At 48.1% G+C, this 21,340-nt stretch overlaps 1 protein-coding gene across 3 annotated transcripts in view; it reads right to left on the reverse strand.

Moving 5' to 3' along the window:
* The window catches only part of prmt3 (protein arginine methyltransferase 3), a 306,241-nt gene that overhangs the window by 243,427 nt on the left and 41,474 nt on the right, over positions 1-21,340 (reverse strand). For all 3 annotated transcript variants that reach the window (XM_072466697.1, XM_072466696.1, XM_072466698.1), the window contains one exon: positions 14,653-14,718. In XM_072466697.1, coding sequence (XP_072322798.1) covers positions 14,653-14,718 — 66 coding nt within the window. The remainder of the gene's footprint in view (positions 1-14,652; positions 14,719-21,340) is intronic.

Genomic DNA, 21,340 nt, shown 5'->3' on the forward strand with positions numbered 1-21,340 from the left:
CAGGCCGGGAATCGAACCTGGGACCCTGGAGCTGTGAAGCAACTGTGCTACCGTGCTGCCCTCGATAGATTGAGTGAAATGGTGGCGAGGCAATGCCGACAACATCTGTGCTGATATTTCCAAAGTGCCGCACGCAGATCAGGCTCAATAGATCATTCAGGGGTTCTGGATGTGACAGTGTCAGGGGGAGAGGAATGAGATACAATTGCCAGAAAATAATGTAAGAGAGGAAATGGATAGGAAACAAGCTAAAAAGCCACAGTCCACAAGGGACCATTGGTCTTTCTGTCCGAGAGATAACTGGTTGTAAAGTTTGAAAGGCACCAAGCCGAGGGCAAGGCAAAGCTGGCACAGGTATTGAACCCACGCCTTTGGCATCATTCTGCACCACATTCTCGCCAGCTAGCCAAATGAGGAAACTGCAGGTAGAGAAGAGTGGAGGTTGGTGAGAGCCTGGTCGGATGAAGGGCAGGACATGGTGGAGTCAGGAGTGCGGACAGTCGTTTATCCATTCAAATCAAACTTAAGGGACTTGAACAAAGAGTGGTGAGAGAGGGCAGTGGTGATGTCACTGGATTAGCAATCCCGAAGCCTGGACTAATGCACTGGAGGCATGGGCCCAATTCCCATCAGAGAATTTACAGTGCAGAAGGAGGCCATTTGATCTGCACTCTGCACTCGTTAGAGTTTAGAAGGATGAGGGGAGATCTTATTGAAACTTACAGGATACTGCGAGGCCTGGATAGAATGGATGTGGAGAGGGTGTTTCCACTTGTAGGAAAAACTAGAACCAGAGGACACAATCTCAGACTAAAGGGACGATCCTTTAAAACAGGGATGAGGAGGGATTTCTTCAGCCAGAGGGTGGTGAATCTGTGGAACTCTTTGCCGCAGAAGGCTGTGGAGGCTAAATCACTGAGTGTCTTTAAGACAGAGATAGATAGGTTCTTGATTATTAAGGGGATCAGAGGTTATGGGGAGAAGGCAGGAGAATGGAGGTGAGAAAAATATCAGCCGTGATTAAATGGCGGAGCAGATTCGATGGGCCGAGTGGCCTAATTCTGCTCCTATGTCGTATGGTCATTCGGCCCATCGAGTCTGCACCGGTGCACTTGGAAAGAGCACCCTACGCAAGCCCACACCTTCACCCTATCCCCGTAACCCCACCGAACCGTTTTGGACACTAAGGGCAATTTATCACGGCCAATCCACCGAACCTGCGCATCTTTGGACTGTGGGAGGAAGCCGGAGCACCCGGAGGAAACCCACGCAGACACGGGGAGAACGTGCAGACTCCGCACAGACAGTGACCCAAGCCGGGAATCGAACCTGGGACCCTGGCGCTGTGAGGCAGCAGTGATAACCACTGTGCTGCCGGCATGGCAGCTGGTGGAATTTAAATTCAATTAATTGGAAAAGAATCTGGAATTGAAGAAGAAGCTGATACCGGTAAACGGAAAACCGTCAGCAATTGTCGTAAAAACCCATCTGGTTGGCTAATGTCCTTTAGTCTGGCCTACATGTGACTCCAGACACAGTCCCACAGCAATGTGCTGGAGTCTGAAATAGCCTGGCAAGCCACTCAGTTGTATAAAACTGCTACGATGTCGGAGAGGAATGTACACCTAGACTGCAGCGGTTCAAGAAGGCAGCACACTACCATCTTCTCAAGGGGCAATTAGGGGCGGAAAACAAATGTCCCCATCCCATGAACAAATAATTTTTTTAAATGAAAGTGCACGAGGTGCCCGCCAGTGGGGCGGCAGTTTCAGAAGCTGGAGGAGTTAAGCGAATGTTTTATTAATAACAGAAGTGATGATAGCGGTCTTGATGGGGGCTGGTGGGGGGGGGGGGCGGGGGGGGGGGGAGGGGGGGCCGGGGAGTAGGGAGGGAGGAGGGGGTGAACGAGAAACAATGACCACAGATAAAGAGCGCTCGGTGATGTTGGAAAATGCTGTTCTGAGCAGCAGTAGTTAAATGCTGAGCATCGAGATCAGGAGTGGATTGGGAGAGCAAGTCGGAGGACCTCGTTTGAATAACAGCAAGGAGAATGAGAGAGTTTCGGCTGGGACTGGGTGGAGTGGGATCCAGGAGCCTGTTGGAAATGCAGGCAAGCAAAGGGACTGATTTGAGACATAAACGGGCATAAAAGAAAAGGCGGTGGCGTTGCACTGCTGGTTAAAGAGGAAATAAACACAACAGTGAGAAAGGATATTAGCTCTGATAATGTGGAATCTGTAAGGGTAGAATTGAGAAATACCAAAGGGCAAAAAACATTAATGGGTGTCATATATAGAACATACAGTGCAGAAGGAGGCCATTCGGCCCATCGAGTCTGCACCACTTAAGCCCTCACTTCCACCCTATCCCTGGAACCCAATAACCGCTCCTAATCTTTTTGGTCACTAAGGGCAATTTATCACGGCCAATCCACCTAACCTGCACGTCTTTGGACTGTGGGAGGAAACCGGAGCACCCGGAGGAAACCCACGCACACACGGGGAGGATGTGCAGACTCCGCACAGACAGTGACCCAGCGGGGAATCGAACCTGGGACCCTGGCACTGTGAAGCCATAGTGCTATCCACTTGTGCTACCGTGCTGACCATATAGACACCCAAACTGCAGTGGTGAGGTTGGGAATGGCATTAAACACAAAATTAGTGATGTACGTAATAAGGGAATATCAGTGATCATGGGTGATTTTAATCTTCACATAGATCAGGCATATCAAATTAGCCACAATGCCGTAGAGGAGGAATTCCTGGAGTGTGTACGGGATGGTTTTCTTGACCAATATGTGGAGGAACCAACTCGAGAGCAGGCCATCTCAGACTGGGTACTGTGTAATGAGAAGGGAATCATTGCCAATCTGGCTGTTAGGGACCCCTTGGGGATGAGCGACCATAACATGTTAGAATTTTTTATCAAGATGGAAAGTGAACTAGTTGATTTGGAGACTAGAGTGCTGAATCTTAATAAAGGGAACTATGAGTATATGAGGCGTGAGTTGGCCTTGATAGGTTGGGGAGAGTTACTTAAAGGGATGACAGTGGATAGACAATGGCAAACATTCAAGCAACGCATGGAGGAACTACAGCAACTGTTCATTCCTGCCTGGCACAAAAGCGAAGGGGCTAAGAGGGCCAATCCATGGCTTACAAAGGAAATTAGCGATAGTAACCGATCCAAGGAAGAAGCATACAGATTGGCCAAGAAAAATAATAGGTCTGAGGATTGGGAGCAGTTTAGAATTCATCAAAGAAGGACGAAGGGATTGATTAAGAAGGGGAAAGTACAGAACGAAAGGAAGCTTGCAGGGAACATAAAGCCTGACACAAAGAGTTTCTATAGATATGTGAAGAGAAAGAGATTGGTAAAGAGAAATGTAGGCCTCCTACAGACAGAAACAGGGGAATGCATAATAAGGGACAAAGAAATGGCTGAGCAATTGAATATATACTTTAGTTCTGTCTTCACAAGAGGACACAAATCAGATACCAGAAATGCTGGGGAATGAAAGGTTTAGTAAGAGGGAAGAACTGAGGGAGATCAACAGAAATGGTGCTGGGAAAATTGATGGGATTGAAGGCGGATAAATCCCCAGGGCCTGAGAATCTGCATCCCAGAGTGGCTCTGGAAATAGTGGATGCATTGGTGGTCATCTTCCGGGATTCTAGACTCTGGAACTATCCCTGAAGTTTGGAGGGTAGCTCACGTTACTCCGATATTCAAAAAGGGAGGTAGAGAGAAAGCAGGGAATTATAGACCAGTAAGCCTAACATCGGTAGTGGGGAAATGCTTGAATCCATTATCAAGGACTTTATAGCGGAACATTTAGAAAGCAGTGGCAGGATCAGTCAGAGTCAGCATGGATTTATGAAGGGAAAATCATGCTTGACAAATCTGTTGGAATTCTTTTGACGATGTAACCAGTACAGTTGACAAGGGGGAGCCAGTCGATGTGGTATATTTGGACTTTCAGAAGGCGTTTGACAAAGTCCCGCATAAGAGATTATTGTGCAAAATTAAAGCGCGTGGGATTAGGGGAAATATATTGAGGTGGATAGAAAACAGGTTGGCAGAGAGGAAACAAAGAGTAGGGATTAATGGGTCCTTTTCAAATTGGCAGGCAGTAACCAGTGGGGTACCACAGGGATTGGTGCTGGGACCCCAGCTATTCACAATATATATTAATGATTTGGATGAGGGAACAAAATGTAACATCTCAAAGTTTACAGATGATACCAAATTCGGTGGGAGGGTGAATTGTGACGAGGATAAAGGGATCCTACAGCATAATCTGGACAGGTTTGGGCGAGTGCGCAAATCAATGGCAGATGCAGTATAATTTGGATAAGTGTGAGGTTATTCACTTTGGAATCAAAAACAGGGAGGCAGATTATTACCTGAATGGTTGTAAATTGGGAGAGGGGAGTGTGCAGCGGGACCTGGGTGTCCTTGTTCACCAGTCGCTGAAGGTAAGCATGCAGGTGCAGCAGGCAGTAAAGAAGGCTAATGGTATGTTGGCCTTCATTGCGAGAGGTTTCAAGTACAGGAGCAGGGATGTGTTGCTGCAATTGTACAGGCCTTGGTGAGGCCACACCTGGAGTATTGTGTGCAGTTTTGGTCTCCTTCTCGGAGGAAGGATGTTCTTGCTCTCGAGGGAGTGCAGCAAAGGTTTACCAGAGTGATTCCAGGGATGGCGGGACTGTCATATGAGGAGAGGTTGACTATGTTGGGATTGTTCTCGCTGGAGTCAGAAGATTGAGGGGGGATCTCATCGAGACTTATAAAATTCTAACAGGACTAGACAGGGTAGATGCAGGGAAGATGTTACCAATGATGGGTGTGTCTAGAACCAGAGGTCACAGTCTGAGGATTCAGGGTAAACCATTTCGAACAGATATAAGGAAACATTTCTTCACCCAAAGAGTGGTGAGCCTGTGGAATTCATTACCACAGGAAGTGGTTGATGCTAAAACTTTGAATATATTCAAGAGGCGGCTAGATATAGCACTTGGGGAAAATGGGATGAAAGACTATGGGGAGAAAGCAGGATTAGGCTATTGATGATCAGTTATGATCGTGATGAATAGTGGAGCAGGCTCGAAGGGCCAAAAGGCCTCCTCCTGCTTCTATCTTCTATGAGACAAGCTAAGTGAGTTCTGATGTGCATTAGAGGAAGTGAAACTATTGAGCTCCTTTTGATGTGGTGAGTAGCTGTCAGTCATAGCAAGAGTGTTAATAAACATTGTGGTTAACATCAAAGCAAGGTACTTGAGATGCATTCAAGTGTGAAGGGAAATATAGACAAACAATCCACCAAGCACCTGTCTCTGGAATAATACAACTGTCAATCACTGGCTAGTGCAATGTATATCTGTGTTGAATGGGAGTTTTGCATTTCAAAGGCTGTCAGAGGAGATGAAGCCTTTTCAAGTGTAACTGGCTTCGGAGGAAGCTTCTGACACTTGTAACAACTACTGCTTTAAACACTTCTGTCTGCGGCAGATGTTAGGGAAGGGCAAGTGCGATTTGTCACACTATTGCCTGGACTGCTCTTCAGATTTCAGGCAGGGGTGACGTGTTCTTGCTCTGGTGGTGGGGGGGTGGTGTAGAGAAGGATGCCCCTACATGTCAGGGGGGCAGGATTTGCATTTTGTGGGGGGGTAGAGGGCGTTCCGATGGGTTTGGGACGGCACCTCAGTTATGCACTGACCCCCTTGACCCACCGCGGGGCCCACAGCATCAGGGCCACACTTGGGCAAACCTGGGCACCAATTCCATCCTATGGATTTCCCGCTGTAGGGATTGGTGCATAACAGGGAATGGTGAATCAGGCTTCCAGCGGTTAATTGGATTGAAACATCCTCCCGCCGGCGGGGGCGGGTAGTGCGTTGAAGCTGCCAGAGGGGGATCGGAACATCACAACAGGTTTGGTGCCCGTTTTTCTGGGGATGCTCCATTGCTTCACAGCGCCAGGGTCCCAGGTTCGATTCCCAGCTTGGGTCACTGTCTGTGCGGAGTCTGCACGTTCTCCCCGTGTCTGCGTGGGTTTCCTCCGGGTGCTCCGGTTTCCTCCCACAGTCCAAAGATGTGCAGGTTAGGTGGATTGGCCGTGATCAATTACCCTTAGTGTCCAAAATTGCCCTTAGTGTTGGGTGGGGTTACTGGGTTACGGGGATAGGGTGGAGGTGTGGACCTTGGGTAGGGTGCTCTTTCCAAGAGCTGGTGCAGACTCGATGGGCCGAATGGCCTCCTTCTACCCTGTAAATTATATGGAGATGCCGGCGTTGGACTGGGGTGAGCACAGTACGAAGTCTTACAACACCAGGTTAAAGTCCAACAGGTTTGTTTCGATGTCACTAGCTTTCGGAGCGCTGCTCCTTCCTCAGGTGAGGCTCCTTCCTCAGGCTCCTTCACCTGAGGAAGGAGCAGCGCTCCGAAAGCTAGTGACATCGAAACAAACTTGTTGGACTTTAACCTGATGTTGTAAGACTTCGTACTGTAAATTATATGATCTATGATCTCCGTCCCATAGGAAATCCCAATCACGCATCGGGCAATGGGGAATCCATCCCCTTGTCTTTGAATTGGATTTATTGAATTTGAATTTGCTAATACCTTGATCCTATTAACCATATCTATAGTGGAAGAACATCTATACTTTAAAACAAAAAATCCTTTCCTCCTGTCCTGCTCGAATAACATCTGCTTTTTAAAAATAAATTTAGAGTACCCAATTCATTTCTTTCCAATTAAGGGGCAATTTAGCGTGGCCAATCCATCTACGCTGCACATCTTTGGGTTGTGGGGGTGAAACCCATGCAAACATGGGGAGAATGTGCAAACTCCACACGGACAGTGACCCAGAGCCGGGATCGAACCTGGGACCTCGGCGCCGTGAGACAGCAATGCTAACCACTGCGCCACCATGCTGCCCATAACATCTGCCTTTAATTGTCTTGTTATCCATGGGAATGGCCTGGTCTGTTTATGTGAATCATGACACTGGTTTATTCGAAGGCATTAAGACATAGGAACAGAATTAGGCCATTTGACCCACTGAGTCCTCTCTGCCATTCAATGAGATCACAGCTGATCTGGCACGATAATCCTCAACTCTACTTTCCTGCTTCATCACCAAAACCCGTGATTCCCTCACTGATTAAAAATCTGTCTATCTTAACCTTGCACATATTTAATGACCCAGCCTCTGCAGCTCTCTGTGGTAACGAGTTGCACAGATTCACTCCCCTCTGAAAGAAGAAATCCCTCCTCATCTCATCAACCACTCATTGACAAGGGAATAGAGAATTGTTTGCATAACTGCACGCAATCTGTTCACAAAGGAACACAACATCTGAATGCCCAAGAAACAAGAGAATGACTTCAGCCTACACCACTGCTTGGGTGACACCAAATGACCCTCTGCCTTAGCCAATGAAAATGAGTTAATTCAGACTTTTCCTAACAAGGATCCAGAGCATGTCGAAGATAAGGATAAAGGTTGAGAACTCCAGAGGCTTTATTGGCACAGTCCCATTGCTTCTGTGGTGTAGATCTTCTGAGACACAGTTCACCATCACTTCAGTGACAGAAGAATAAAGACTTTGGCTGTGCTGTTAGCATCGAGGGAACCTGGGCTCCCGGGGATAAGAAACTTCCACGCTTTCTTCTCTACTTTTTGTTAAGTATAACTAACATCTTGCTGACGGCATTCAACTGGATTCATCAATACGGCTGATTCATATCCTGTTAGGTCATGGATTGGGTTGGATTGGATTGGATTTTGTTTATTGTCATGTGTACCGAGGTACAGTGAAAAGTATTTTTCTGCGACAGCTCAACAGATCATTAAGTACATGGGAATAAAATAAAACACATAATAGGGCAACACAACATATACAATGTAACTACATAAGCACTGGCATCGGATGAAGCATACAGGGTGTAGTGTTAATGAGGTCAGTCCATAAGAGGGTCGTTTAGGAGTCTGGTGACAGCGGGGGAGCTGTTTTTGAGTCTGTTCATGCGTGTTCTCTGACTTCTGCATCTCCTGCCCGATGGAAGAATTTGGAAGAGTGAGTAGGCCGGGTGGGAGGGATCTTTGATTATGCTGCCCACTTTCCCCAGGCAGCGGGAGGTGTAGATGGAGTCAATGGATGGGGGGCAGGTTTGTGTGATGGACTGGGCGGTGTTCACGACTCTCTGAAGTTTCTTGCGGTCCTGGGCCGAGCAGTTGCCATACCAGGCTGTGATGCAGCCTGATGGGATGCTTTCAACGGTGCACAATTGAGCTCCCCATTGTCAGGGATGAAGAATTCAGAACCTAGATTAAAAGGTTTTTATACCTCGAAATCCCTAAAGCTACAAACAGATATTAAATTAGTGCCGTATGAGAGATGTTCCTTGCAATCTGGGGAAAGCCTGTAAATCCTTTTGTGAAGGTTCAAAGAGAACCTGGGGAGTATTTTGCAAATGGTGGTTAATAGAGTTTCCTGGCTTTGACGTCACTTTAGAGAAGTTAAATCCTGGCTGAGATTGGTATGGAGATGAAAACAAAAATAAAAGACTAATAAAAGCTAATTGGGTTTGTGTCGGGTTCCAGTTGTTCTGCTGCAACAGGCCCCGTTGCCGAGCCTAGAATTTGTGCGCAGAGATGTAAGCAAAACTCTGTACAAAATAGTCAGTTTGCTCTAGGGCAGCAGGAAGAAAAATAGAATTCCAGAATAATAATTATAATCTTTATTATTGTCACAAGTAGGCTTACATTAACACTGCAATGAAGTTACTGTGAAAAGTCCCTCGTCGCCACATTCCGGCGCCTGTTCGGGTACACAGAGGGAGACTTTAGAATGTCCAATTCACCTAACAGCACATCTTTTGGGACTTGTGGGAGGAAACCGGAGCACCCGGAGGAAACCCACGCAGACACGGGGAGAACGTGCAGACTCCGCACAGACAGTGATCCAAGCCAGGAATTGAACCCAGGTCCCTGGTGCTGTGAAGCAACAGTGCTAAACACTGTGCTACCGTGCCGCCATTGGGGAGTTTTGGGGAAGCGATGCATAAGCAAGATAACAGGGACTGAATCTCAAAAGTGGTGTGAATAGCTCAAGCATGAGAAAGAGCTTAAAGGTTGTATCAGAGGCCCAGATCGTGGAACCACGTGTTGTTGGATGGCTGGATGAAAAGGAACTCTGCAAAGCTACATCATCGGAACTAACAGCGGCACTGTAAATTCTATGCACTATACCATGACCAGAATTGTACACATGGATCTCGTCGGTGTTAACTCTATCCGGGAACCTCAAATGGAAACCTCAGCTGGTGTATGCGCCCAAGGGCCGAATGAATTGAATGGAAAGTGCCAGAAGCCAAGCTAGAGAACTGCAGAAGCGTCCGTGTTGCGACATGTGTGCGAGGAGTGATGCAGGTGCTTGCGGATTAGTAATTTGTATCTTTATTGCATCGACTACTTAAAGTGAACTTCTTTTTCAAAGCATCGCTCGCCTGTTAATTAATGTTTGAACTATGTCGGTTCTGATTTGTTTGTTACAGTAAACGTTTTAAAAAGTGAAATCTTCTCAATCAGTTTCCCCGCTGTTGACATTGCGGGGATTTGTTTTAAAAAGTTGTTGGTCTTTCGAGATTGGAATAAATGTGATCAAATAACCAATACAGGTCATAAACTGCATTTAACATTAAAATCGGGACAACGAGACATGGACAATAAATGGAGCTTTGCCATCGTTGCTGATGTCCCAAGAATAAATCAAAGAATGTTCTTTGTATTGATCTGGTTGAGTCGCGCTTCCGACTCACCTTCTCCTCACTATTTTTCTTCAAACTAGTGACAACATAGTTGGGCTTCAAAGGGACACGGATCCCCACTGGCCTGATAGAATGTTCAAATAAGGTTAATCATTTCCAAGTTGCCACACTGATTTACGATTTCTGCATCAGTCAAATTTCATTTCACTGACAGAGGATACCAAGATTTCTACCATGCCTTGGGGATGCTGCACAATGTTTGTCTATTTAGAATTAAGTCCAGTGGCTCCCAGCAATTGAATAATCAAGTTCTGCTTTTATGCCACAGGATTCCAGAACTTTTCACGAGTATTTTACGAATCACATTCCACAATTGTGCCCATTTTCTGATCCAGCAAGTAAATTGGTGGCCTTACTTTTGAAGGACACTGCAGACGGCTCAGAATGTTCACCAAGTGGCAAAGCTTGATTTGGGGCGGCACGGTGAGTTAGCACTGCTGCCTCGCATCTCCAGGGTCCCGGGTTCAATTCCGGCCTTGGGTGACTGTCTGTGTGGAGTTTGTACTTTCTCCCCGTGTCTGTGTGGGTTTCCTCTGGGTGCTCCGCTTTCCTCCCACAGTCCAAAGATGTGCAGGTTAGGTGGATTGGCCGTGATAAATTGCCCTTTAGTGTCCAAAGGGTTAAGTGGGGATATTGGGTTACGGGGATAGGGTGGAAGCGTGGGCTTAAGTAGGGTGCTCTTTCTAAGGGCCGGTACAGACTCGATGGGCCAACCAGCCTCCTCCTGCTCTGCAAATTCTATGATTTGGCTCTGCATGGAGATCTGCACCTCAATCTCCAGCTCATTTTTGCTGAGCATTTCTAATCGTTGGCTACCCAGTGTGGCTGAGGTTTGCAAGTCAGACTGTGCTGGGTTTTTTAATGAGTTGGGGGTTTGTGGAGCACACAGGAAAAGAGTTCCGCACGGGGAACACAAAGGAAATCAATCGAAGAGGTGACGAGAGTTGGTTCCAACATCAGGGCCAGTAAGGTCATGTTGGGAGTGAGGAGGAGGATGGGGTGATGTTGTGGAAGTGGAGCAAAGCTGGTTTGACGATGGGCATGATTTGGGTTGAAAAAGGACTCGGGTTCGGTGTGAGAAAATAACTGGATAGTCAGAGGTTGTTCTGGGCAGTGGCAAAAAAACAACGACTTTGTTTATTGATTCTTTCATGGGCATTACTGACAAATCCAACATTTGCTGCCCATCCCTAACTGCCCAGGGAACTGAGTGGCCTCCAGGCCAGGTCAGGGGGCAGTTAAATGTCAACCACATGACGGTGGTCTGGAGCCACATGTAGGCCAGGCTGGGTAAGGACGGCAGATTTCCTTCCCTAAAACGTCATTCGATGTTTTGTTACAACAGTTGATGTCTGCCATTGGGTGGGTTGTCTTATGACGAAGGGTTGGATAGGGTAGGCCTTGATCCCCTGAAGTCTAGAAGAGTAAAAGAGGACTCAATTGAAACATGTAAGATCCTGAGGAACCTTGACAAGCTGGACGTGGAGAGGATGTTTCCTCTTGTGGGGGGAATCCAAAACTAGGAACTTAAAAATAAGGAGTCGTCCATTTAAAACGGAGATGGAAGCAAAACTCTTTCTCTCAGTGGGCCGTGAGCCCGTCGAGATCTCTTCCTGAAAAGGCGGTGGGAGCAGAGTCTTTGAAAACTTTTAATTCCGAGGTGGATAGATTCTTGGTAAGCAAAGGGGGCGACAGGTTGTCGGGGGTGGGTGAGATAGTATCAGATCAGCCATGACCTTGTTAAGCGGCGGAGCAGGCTCGAGGGGCTGAATGGTCTTCTCCCCCTCCTCGTTCGTATGTTCACTACTGATGCCAGCTTTCAATTTTAGATGTTTTATCAACTGAATTGAAATTCCATCTGCTGCTGTGCTGGGATTTGAACTCCTGTCCGCAGACCCTGGGCCTCCAGGTTACTAGTCCGCTGACATGACCACTACCCCACCACCTCCCCTGTTTCCCAATGTTCGGCTCAGAGAATCAACACGATGTCCCACCAACTCCAAGGATGGAATGGTAACAAGTGAGCAACAGACATCTGGCACCCTAAGTAAGAAGCTGAGGAAGTGGTGACGGCCATCAGCAACACCCCAGAAGACATCTTTCAGAGCTAACTGGACATAAAGATAACGCTTGCGGATCGGCGATGCAAAGACGTGAAACCAGTGGATGAAAATAAAAATAGATAACCTTTGGGATTTATAGACAAATGAATCTAAAGTGAATAAAGAATTAAAGAGCATCCAGAATGAGAATGAGATTTAGGGACAATAAAGAGTCATCATAGCAGCACAGTGGTTAGCACTGTGGTTTCACAGCGCCAGGGTCCCTGGTTCGATTCGCCGCTGGGTCACTGTCTGTGCGGAGTCTGCACGTTCTCCCAGTGTGTGCGTGGGTTTCCTCCGGGTGCTCCGGTTTCCTCCCACAGCCCAAAGACGCGCAGGCTAGGTGGATTGGCCATGATAAATTGCCCTTAGTGGCCAAAAAAGTTTAGGAGGGGTTATTGGGTTACAGGGATAGGATGGAAGTGAGGGTTTAAGTGGGTCGGTGCAGGTTAGATGGGTCAAATGGCCTCCTTCTGCACTGTATGTTCTATGGCCTTGCAGAAAGAAGATCGTCTCATTAACAAATCGAGTGGACCTCTTCAAGGAGACAATGAATTCAGTGTATAGCGCGTGGGCCCTACTCACTTCGACCAGGGATTGGACCACGAGTTCAGAGCCATCGACTGGGGTCTGGTTCAGCTCCACAGGGAATATGCTACACAATTTGGGCCATGGCGGGAATGTTAAGAGTGAGATTAGGAAACACACAAGGGCGGTGCAGTAGCAGAGTGGTCAGCACCTCTGCCTCACAGCGCCAGGGTCCCGGGTTCAATTCCAGCCGTTTGCATGTTCTCCCAGTGGGTTTCCTCCGGGTGCTCCGGTTTCCGCCCACAGTCCAAAGATGTGCAGGTTAGGGGTGTTGACCACGATCAGTGCGCGTGGTTACAGGGGAAGCACAGAGGAGTGGGCCTGGGTAGGGTGCTCTTTTGGAGGGTTGGTGCAGACTCGATGGGCCAAATGTCCTCCTTCTGCACTGCAAGGATTCCATGATTCTATGGGCGGTAAAACTTTGGAATTCTCTTCACTAAAAGCAATTGATATTAGATCAATGGTAAAATTTAAATCCAAGATTGATAGATTTTCTTATCCAACGATATTAACTTCCTCAGAGCGGAAATCTCCAGTGAATTGCCCCTCTCGTCGGACTTTGCGACCCTCGGTGTAATTGCAAAGCCCCTGTCTCGTCCAACCTGGATAAAAGCAAATTACTGTGGATGCTGGAATCTGAAACCAAAAAAAAAATGCTGGAAAATCTCAGCAGGTCTGGTAGCATCTGTAGGGAGAGAAAAGAGCTAATGTTTCAAGTCCGATGACTCTTTGTCAAAGCTGAGACCTGACGGAGTGAAGAGCAGAAAGTTCGGAAGGAGAAATGTTGGAATGGGTGAGGGGGGCAGGAAAATTAAGACGGCTAGTACTCAATGAAAAGATCGAGGGCAGGCAATTGTCCCGGCGGGGGTGCCCACTCGGAGGCAGAATGTTGGAGCACATGAAAGGATCTGTGGAACAAGGGGGACGACGGACTCTTGGCCAAAGAAGTGGGCACGGAGGCAATCAGACAATGGGGTGTGGGGGAGGGAGGGGGGGGCACAGGTCAGCCCAGGATGCACCAGGCGGGTCAGGTTGGGAGCGGGAGTGTCGGGTCAGGTTGGGAGCGGGAGTGTCGGGTCAGGTTGGGAACGGGAGTGTCAGGGTGGGGACTCAGGTTGGCCCTGGTCACAGCAGGAGGGAGGAGGGGCAAGTCAGGAGGTGGGTCAGTTCGGGGGGGGGGGGGGGGGGCGATATGTGTGCACAGTCTGGGTGTTTAAATAGTTACTCTGTAGTTAGAAGTGATTTTTTTCCCCCCCAACTCTTTCAGAGTAACATTCAAGGTAAAACTAGCGAAACTATCCGAAGTCAACGATTTAAATCCCTTCCGTCAGATGGTTCCCAGCCCAGCGCAATTGTCCAGAGGAAGTTAACGCTTCTGGACAATTACTGGATAAAGGACAGAGCTGATTGAAGATCTCAAGATTCAAAATAGTATCGGTAACTGAACGCAGATAACTTTAACCGTAGGAAGTGCAGAGTCCAGCTGAGTAAAGAGAAGGTGGGCAGAGGCTTCAGATCTAAGCACCTCCCGTGTAGAGTGGCTCATGTGAGACTGGAGAGAGGTGGGGAAGCAGTGTTTGCAAGAGGAAACTGAAGGGTCTTCTAGCAAAACAAAGTATCCGAGGTGGGAGCATAGCGTGCTTTCCATTTTCGATCAGGCAGGTGGACTGCCGTCCTGCACATTCCCACGTTTCGAAGTACTTTCCAGGTCCTATAAGCAAGGTGCAAATACACAACTCAAAATTGCTTTCCCCATCTGTCCCATTATACGTCGTAGATAACAGCCATGGGATACTGTACAGCACAATGACAACAATGATCTGTACTTGTGTTATCAGCACACACCAGTCTCTCTACTCTCTGGAAAAATATCCACACGTAATAAACTCCGGCACTACTGAATCAAATCCTTTCACAGACAAATTCTATGGCCAGTGATCATCTAGTCGGGAGGCCCCTAACTAAACACTGCGGTTAGTGCCTGCTGGTTGCCTTGCACTTCCCGTACCAGCCTCCCCGAACAGGCGCCGGAATGCGGTGACTAGGGGCTTTTCACAGTCACTTCATTTGAAGCCTACTTGTGACAATAAGCGATTTTCATTTCATTTCATTTTTCACTTACCTTGTCCTTGAAAATATGTGGATTGCAGTACATGAAATCCCTGTAGCTCTCCGTCCGCACTTTGTCCTGTGAATTTACAGTCAAGCAGACAGGCAGTTTAAACAGTGAACCGTGATCTGTACCAATTGCCAAAACATTTGTAACTTCTTCCGTTATCCTTGTTCTACAAACAATATCATAACTGATTATTTTCTTGCATGCATTGAAAAAGTCACAAATTAAGGCTGCCCTCTCACGATTTTGCATGTTATCTGCCTTTGGTCTATCCACATTTTATCCCCAAACCAAAGCTTCCTTTGCCCAAAATTGAAAGCAGCAAAATATTGGAAATGTTCCAACTCTTAAATTAAGTGTTTGAAAATTAATTTGATCCCACGAGACTAGGGATGTATACAATCCTTTGGAGAATCGTTTTCTTTTGTTCGATTTAGGACCAAGGTGACTCTTTTATATTTGTTCTTGAAATGTGAGCGTCGTTGGGCCATTATTATTGCCCATCTCTCATCGCCCTTGAGGAGGTGGCGCTGAGCCGCTTTTGTGAATGGCTGCATCTGACATAGGTACATCCGCAATGCTGTTAGGGAGTCCATAGATTTAGATACAGCGACAGTGAAGGAACGGCCGATTTATTCACAAGTCGGGATGGTGAGTGACTTCTAGGGGAAATTGCCGGCGGTGGCGTTCCCGCGTGTGCGCTGCCCTTCTGGTGGTGGAAGCCACGGATTTGGAAGGCGCTGTCGGATCAGCCTCACCGAGTTGCTGCCGTGCATCTTGTACATGGTTACATGGTTCACACTGCTGCCACTTTGCTTCGGTGGCGGAGGGACTGAAATGAAACATGTCTTAAATATTCAAATCCATGAGTAAAGAATACATTGGAGGAAGCACTTTCAGTCGGAAATGCACAAATATTCTCTGCAGACTGTTCAAGTGACTCACAGCGCCAGGGACCCGGGTTCGATTCCGACCTCGGGTGACAGTGGGGAGTTTGCAAATTATAGAATCATAGAATTTACAGTGGAGGCCATTCCGCCCATCGAGTCTACACCGGCCCTTAAAAGAGCACCCTACTTAAGGCCATGCCTCCAGCCTGTCTCCATAACCCAGTAAACGCACCTAACCTTTTTTTCTCCCCGTGTCTGCGTGGGTTTCGTCCGGGCGCTCCGGTTTCCCCTCACAGTCCAGCGATGCGCAGGTTAGGTGGATTGGCCATGATAAAGTGCCCCTTAGTGTCCAAAGATGTGGTTAACTGGGGTTACGAGGTCAAGGTGAGCGAGTGGACCCAGGTAGAGTGCGCTTTCAGGGGGTCAGCACAGACTCGATGGACTGAACGGCCTCAGTGTGCACTGTAGGGATTCCGTGATTCTAACTCATATCTAGAAGACTGGCAAGCCTACGACTGATAAGTGGACATTTCATGTCGGCAGCTATATCCTGCTGATGTCTCTCAGAGGTCACCATTGTCCCATTGTTAATTCAGGCAGCTTGTCCTTGAACGATTATTCGGCAAATATGGGTCAGAGAACAAGGGATGAAATATTAAGATATAAAAACAGGAAAAATGTTGGAAAGGTGTGGCCAGAGGAACCAAGTTAACGACCCAGGTCAATGACCTGTCATCAGGCTGCGGACGTTGTGTTCGGAAAGAGTGCTTCTTTCCGAATTTAACAATCGAGCTCATCTTATTTTTAATTTTAAAAAGTATGGGAGTGATTCAGCGACCCCATTGCACCCGGCGCTGATCCAAAAGATCTGAAAGAGGAGGAGAATATCGGGGCTCCAGCTCAAATTGGCGCTCCGAGCGGTGAACGGCCATTCCCGATGACGAGATCAGTTCCCCGGCAGAAAGCACGGCCTCGGCAGGGAGGAAGCCCCCAAGGCCAAACGAAACAGCAAAGTGCCGTTGAATAGCGGGGTGATTCCCGACACTGCAGCCAACAAGAACTAGCACAGTGGTCATCACTGTTGCTTCACAGCGCCAGGGTCCCAAGTTCGATTCCCGGCTTGGGTCACTGTCTGTGCGGAGTCTGCACGTTCTCCCCGTGTCTGCGTGGGTTTCCTCCGGGTGCTCCGGTTTCCTTCCACAAGTCCCGAAAGAAGTGCAGGTTAGGTGGATTGGCCGCGCTAAATTGTCCCTTAAGTGTCCAAAAAGGTTAGGTGGGGTTACTGGGTTAAGGGGATAAGGTGGAGGTGTGAAATGAAATGAAATGAAAATCGCTTATTGTCACAAGTAGGCTTCAAATGAAGTTACTGTGAAAAGCCCCTAGTCGCCACATTCCGGCGCCTGTTTGGGGAGGCTGGTGCGGGAATTGAACCGTGCTGCTGGCCTGCCTTGGTCTGCTTTAAAAGCCAGCTATTTAGCCCAGTGTGCTAAACCAGCCCCTAAGCCCAGGTGTGGACTTAAGTAGGCTGCCCTTTCCAAGGGCCGGTGCAGACTCGATGGGCCGAATGGCCTTCTTCTGCACTGTAAATTCTATGATTCTATGAAACATGGCTGAAAGCTGATTTTGCTTTACGTCCGCTGAATCGCAGCCGATATTATTATGTATTTCTATACATACACTACATTTGTTTTCTGTCACAAACTGGTACTATTGCAGGAGCCACTTTGGGTCACAATCCCTTTACAGCCACCTTGAAGTCAGTTTGCACAGAGAATCCAGATGCTTTGTTGCGCTGCAGCATTCACTGCAATGGGGAATGGCCTTCGAATCTGGGCCAGCGTTAAGTGATACAACCCCACAGCAAAAACACTCCTGCAACCTCGGAGGAGCTGGAATCCACATCTCCGCCTTGAGCAATTTTAGACAAGTCGGGGCATCCTGCTGCGCCATCGGAGACAGAAAATCTACCTGGTCTGAGCAAAACAAAAAGAAGGTATCGCTGAACGTTGAACCTTACGACGTCCCCACTGAGAAGGAAATTTTAGTCCTAAAGCAAAAGGTGCGGGAGAGATAAAGCATATAATTTTCAGGGTTGCAATTTGGGAGTTTTGGTTTGTCCTGCGGGCTTCAGTACACGAGTAATTAGATAAAATTAGAAATTCTGTGAATTGTATTGGGTTTAGCAGCTGAATTACACATAGATGGCAGTGAGTGAAGCCAGGATCAGAACAGTCCCAACACGAATGCCATCTGGCAGGTGGATTTACTCAGACATCCAGAAGGAGTGTCAATCGTCGAGGCACTGGGGCGGAAAGTGATGCGAGTTACAGAGCCAAGAGTCTTCAACCTTCAGCTCTGCCTGAACATAATCAATGACAGCCCCCGATGAGGTTCCAATCACCATTGCTCAAGTACAGTCATTTCCTCTTCACTTTAACAAGACAAAATCAAGCGAGAATCCATTTCATTTCCTCCCCCAGCCCTAAAAGAAAATAATATTTATGCTTTTGGCCACCTTACAGGTAACGGCTTAGCCACTCAGTCTGTAGGCGACATTGGACCAGGCTGGCAACCACACACCCAGTTTATGCAACCAGACCTCATAGTTTAACACTTTTGAGCTCCGGCATCGTTCTGGGTGACCAGGGCCGTGCCTCCAGGACATCCTTCCTGAGATTCAGTGTTGGAAGCTGAAGTCAATACGCCGAGTGGGCTCTGACGAAGGGCGTGCACAAGGGACACTTTCGCTTTCTCACTTTTGCATTTCAATTCACTGAGAGAGACCAATATTCCGTCAGCCCTTAATGGCCCATTTCTGTAATGGTGCGCAGGTTCTACAACAACAACTTGTGTTTGTACAGCACCTTTAACACACTGAAACCAAAGCACTTTGCGGGAGCATTATAAAACAAAGCGCGGCACCGAGCCACACAAGATAATAATAATCTTTTACTGTCACAAGTATGAAGTTACTGCGAAAAGCCCCTAGTCGCCACATTCCAGCGCCTGTTCGGGTAAGCTGTACGGGAATTGAACTCGCACTGCTGGCCTTGTTCTGCATCACGAACCAGCTGTCTAGCCCACTGAGCTAAACCAGCCCAATAATAATCTTTATTGCCACAAGATCATATTGGGTTTGATGCCCAAAAGCATGGGCATAGAGGTAGGTTTTTGAAGACTGTCTTTTAGGGAAGGAAGCATGAGAGAGAGGCAGAGAGGTGTGTGGTGGGGGGGGGGGTGATATTGCCAAGCTGAAGGTCCAGGCAACTGCAGGCACGGCCGCCGGTGATGGAGTAATTAAAATCGGGAATGTACAAGACCCACAGTTACAGGGACGTAGATACGCTTGTGGGACTGGAGGGGATTACTGAGATAGGGAGAGGTGAAGCCACCGAGGGGTTTGAGAGCAAGGATGAAAATCTTAAAAGCAAGCCATCGCTCGACTGGAAACCGACGTAGCGCAGCAGGTGCAGGGGTGGTCGGGGAATGGGACTTGCTACGAGTTAACGCACAGAATCTGAGGTTACCTTTAGTCTATGGAGGTAGAATGTGGCAGACCAGCTAGGAATGCCTTGGAACAGTCGAGTACAGAGATATCAAAGGCATGATTGAGGTAAGGCCATGAGAAATAGGAGCAGGAATTGGCCATTCAGCCCCTCCAGCCTGCTCCGCCATTCCATAGGATCATGGCTGATCCAACATTGCTCATGTCCACCTTCCTACCCTTTCCCCATAACCCTCGATTCCCTGACTGATCAAGAATCTGTCTATCTCAGCATTAAGTATACACAAGGACTCTGCCCCCCAGAGCTCTCTGTGGCAAGGAGTTCCAAAGGCTCACAACCCTCAAGAGAAGAAATTCCTCCTCATCTCAGTCTTAAATTGGCCCCCCTTTGTTCTGAGACTCTGCCCTCTGGTCCTGCACTCTCCATGAGGGGGAAACATCCTCTCAGCATTTACCCTGTCAAACCCCTTAAGAATCCGACATGTTTCAATGAGATCACCTCTCTTTCTTCTAAATTCCTACGAGTAAAGACCCCAGCCTGTTTAACCTTTGTTCATAAGACCATCCCTCCATACCAGGGATCATCCCAGTGAACCATCTCGGAACCGCTTCCAATGAAATAATATATTTTCTTAAAAAAGGGGACCAAAACTGCTCACAGTGTTCCAGATGTGGTCTCACCAGTACATTGTGCAGCTGCAGCAAGACTTCCCCACTCTTCTTCCCCAACCCCTTAAAATAAGGGCCAAAATCCCACTAGCCTTCCTGATGACCTGCTGACCATGTGTGCTAACTTTCTGTGTTTGTGCACAAGTCCCCCCCCCCCCTCTCCCCCCCTCCCCCCAAGTCCCTTTGTGTTGCAGCTTCCTGCAGTTTTTATTTCCATTTAAATATTCCGTTCTTTTGGTCCCTCTTCCAACATAAACAACTTCACATTTCCCCACATTATACTCCATTTGCCAACTTTCTGCCCACTTATTTACCCCATCAATATCTATTTGCAAACTAAGAAGTCTTCCAACACCACGTTAAAGTCCAACAGGTTTGTTTCAAATCACTAGCTTTCGGAGCACTGCTCCTTCCTCAGGTGAATGAAGAGGTGGGTTTCCGAAACATATAGATAGACAAAGTCAAAGATGCAAGACGATGCTTTGAATGCGAGTCTTTGCAGGTAATTGAGTCTTTACAGGTCCAGAGAGAGGAGTAATCACAGGTCAAAGAGTTGTGAATTCTCTCAAGCCAGGACAGTTGGTAGGATTTTGCAAACCGAGGCCAGGTGGTGGGGGGTGAATGTAATGCGACATGAATCCCAGGTCCCGGTTGAGGCCGTAGTCATGTGTGCGGAACTTGGCTATAAGTTTCTGCTCGGCGATTTTTCGTTGCCGCGCGCCCTGAAGGCCGCCTTGGAGAACGCTTACCCGGACATCAGAGGCTGAATGCCCTTTACTGCTGAAGCTGTTCTCCGACTGGAAGGGAACATTCCTGCCTGGCGATTGTCGCGCGATGTCCGTTCATAGATTATCATAGAATTTACAGTGCAGAAGGAGGCCATTCGGCCCATTGGGTCCGCACCGGCTCTTGGAAAGAGCACCCTACCCAAGATCAACACCTCCACCCTATCCCCATAACCCAGCAACCCCACCCAACACTAAGGGCAATTTTGGACACTAAGGGCAATTTAGCATGGCCAATCCACCTAACCTGCACATCTTTGGACTGTGGGAGGAAACCGGAGCACCCGGAGGAAACCCACGCACACATGGGGAGGATGTGCAGACTCCGCGCAGACAGTGACCCAAGCCGGAATCGAACCTGGGACCCTGGAGCTGTGAAGCAATTGTGCTATCCACAATGCTACCGTGCTGCCCCGTTCATCTGTTGTCGCAGCAACTGCATGGTCTCGCCAATGTACCACGCTTCAGGACATCCTTTCCTGCAGCGTATGAGGTAGACAACGTTGGCCGAGTCGCACGAGTATGTGCCGCGTACCTGGTGGGTGGTGTTCTCACGTGTAATGGTGGTATCCATGTCGATGATCTGGCACGTCTTGCAGAGATTGCCATGACAGGGTTGTGTGGTGTCGTGGTCGCAGTTCTGAAGGCTGGGTAGTTTGCTGCAAACAATGGTTTGATTGAGGTTGCGCGGTTGTTTGAAGGCAAGTAGTGGGGGTGTGGGGATGACCTTGGCAAGATGTTCATCTTCATCAATGACGTGTTGAAGGCTGCGAAGAAGATGTCGTAGTTTCTCCGCTCCGGGGAAGTACTGGACGACGAAGGGTATTCTGTCGGTTGTGTCCGGT

The sequence above is a fragment of the Scyliorhinus torazame genome, chromosome 10 (genome assembly GCF_047496885.1).
Source record: "Scyliorhinus torazame isolate Kashiwa2021f chromosome 10, sScyTor2.1, whole genome shotgun sequence".
Lineage (NCBI taxonomy): Eukaryota > Metazoa > Chordata > Chondrichthyes > Carcharhiniformes > Scyliorhinidae > Scyliorhinus > Scyliorhinus torazame.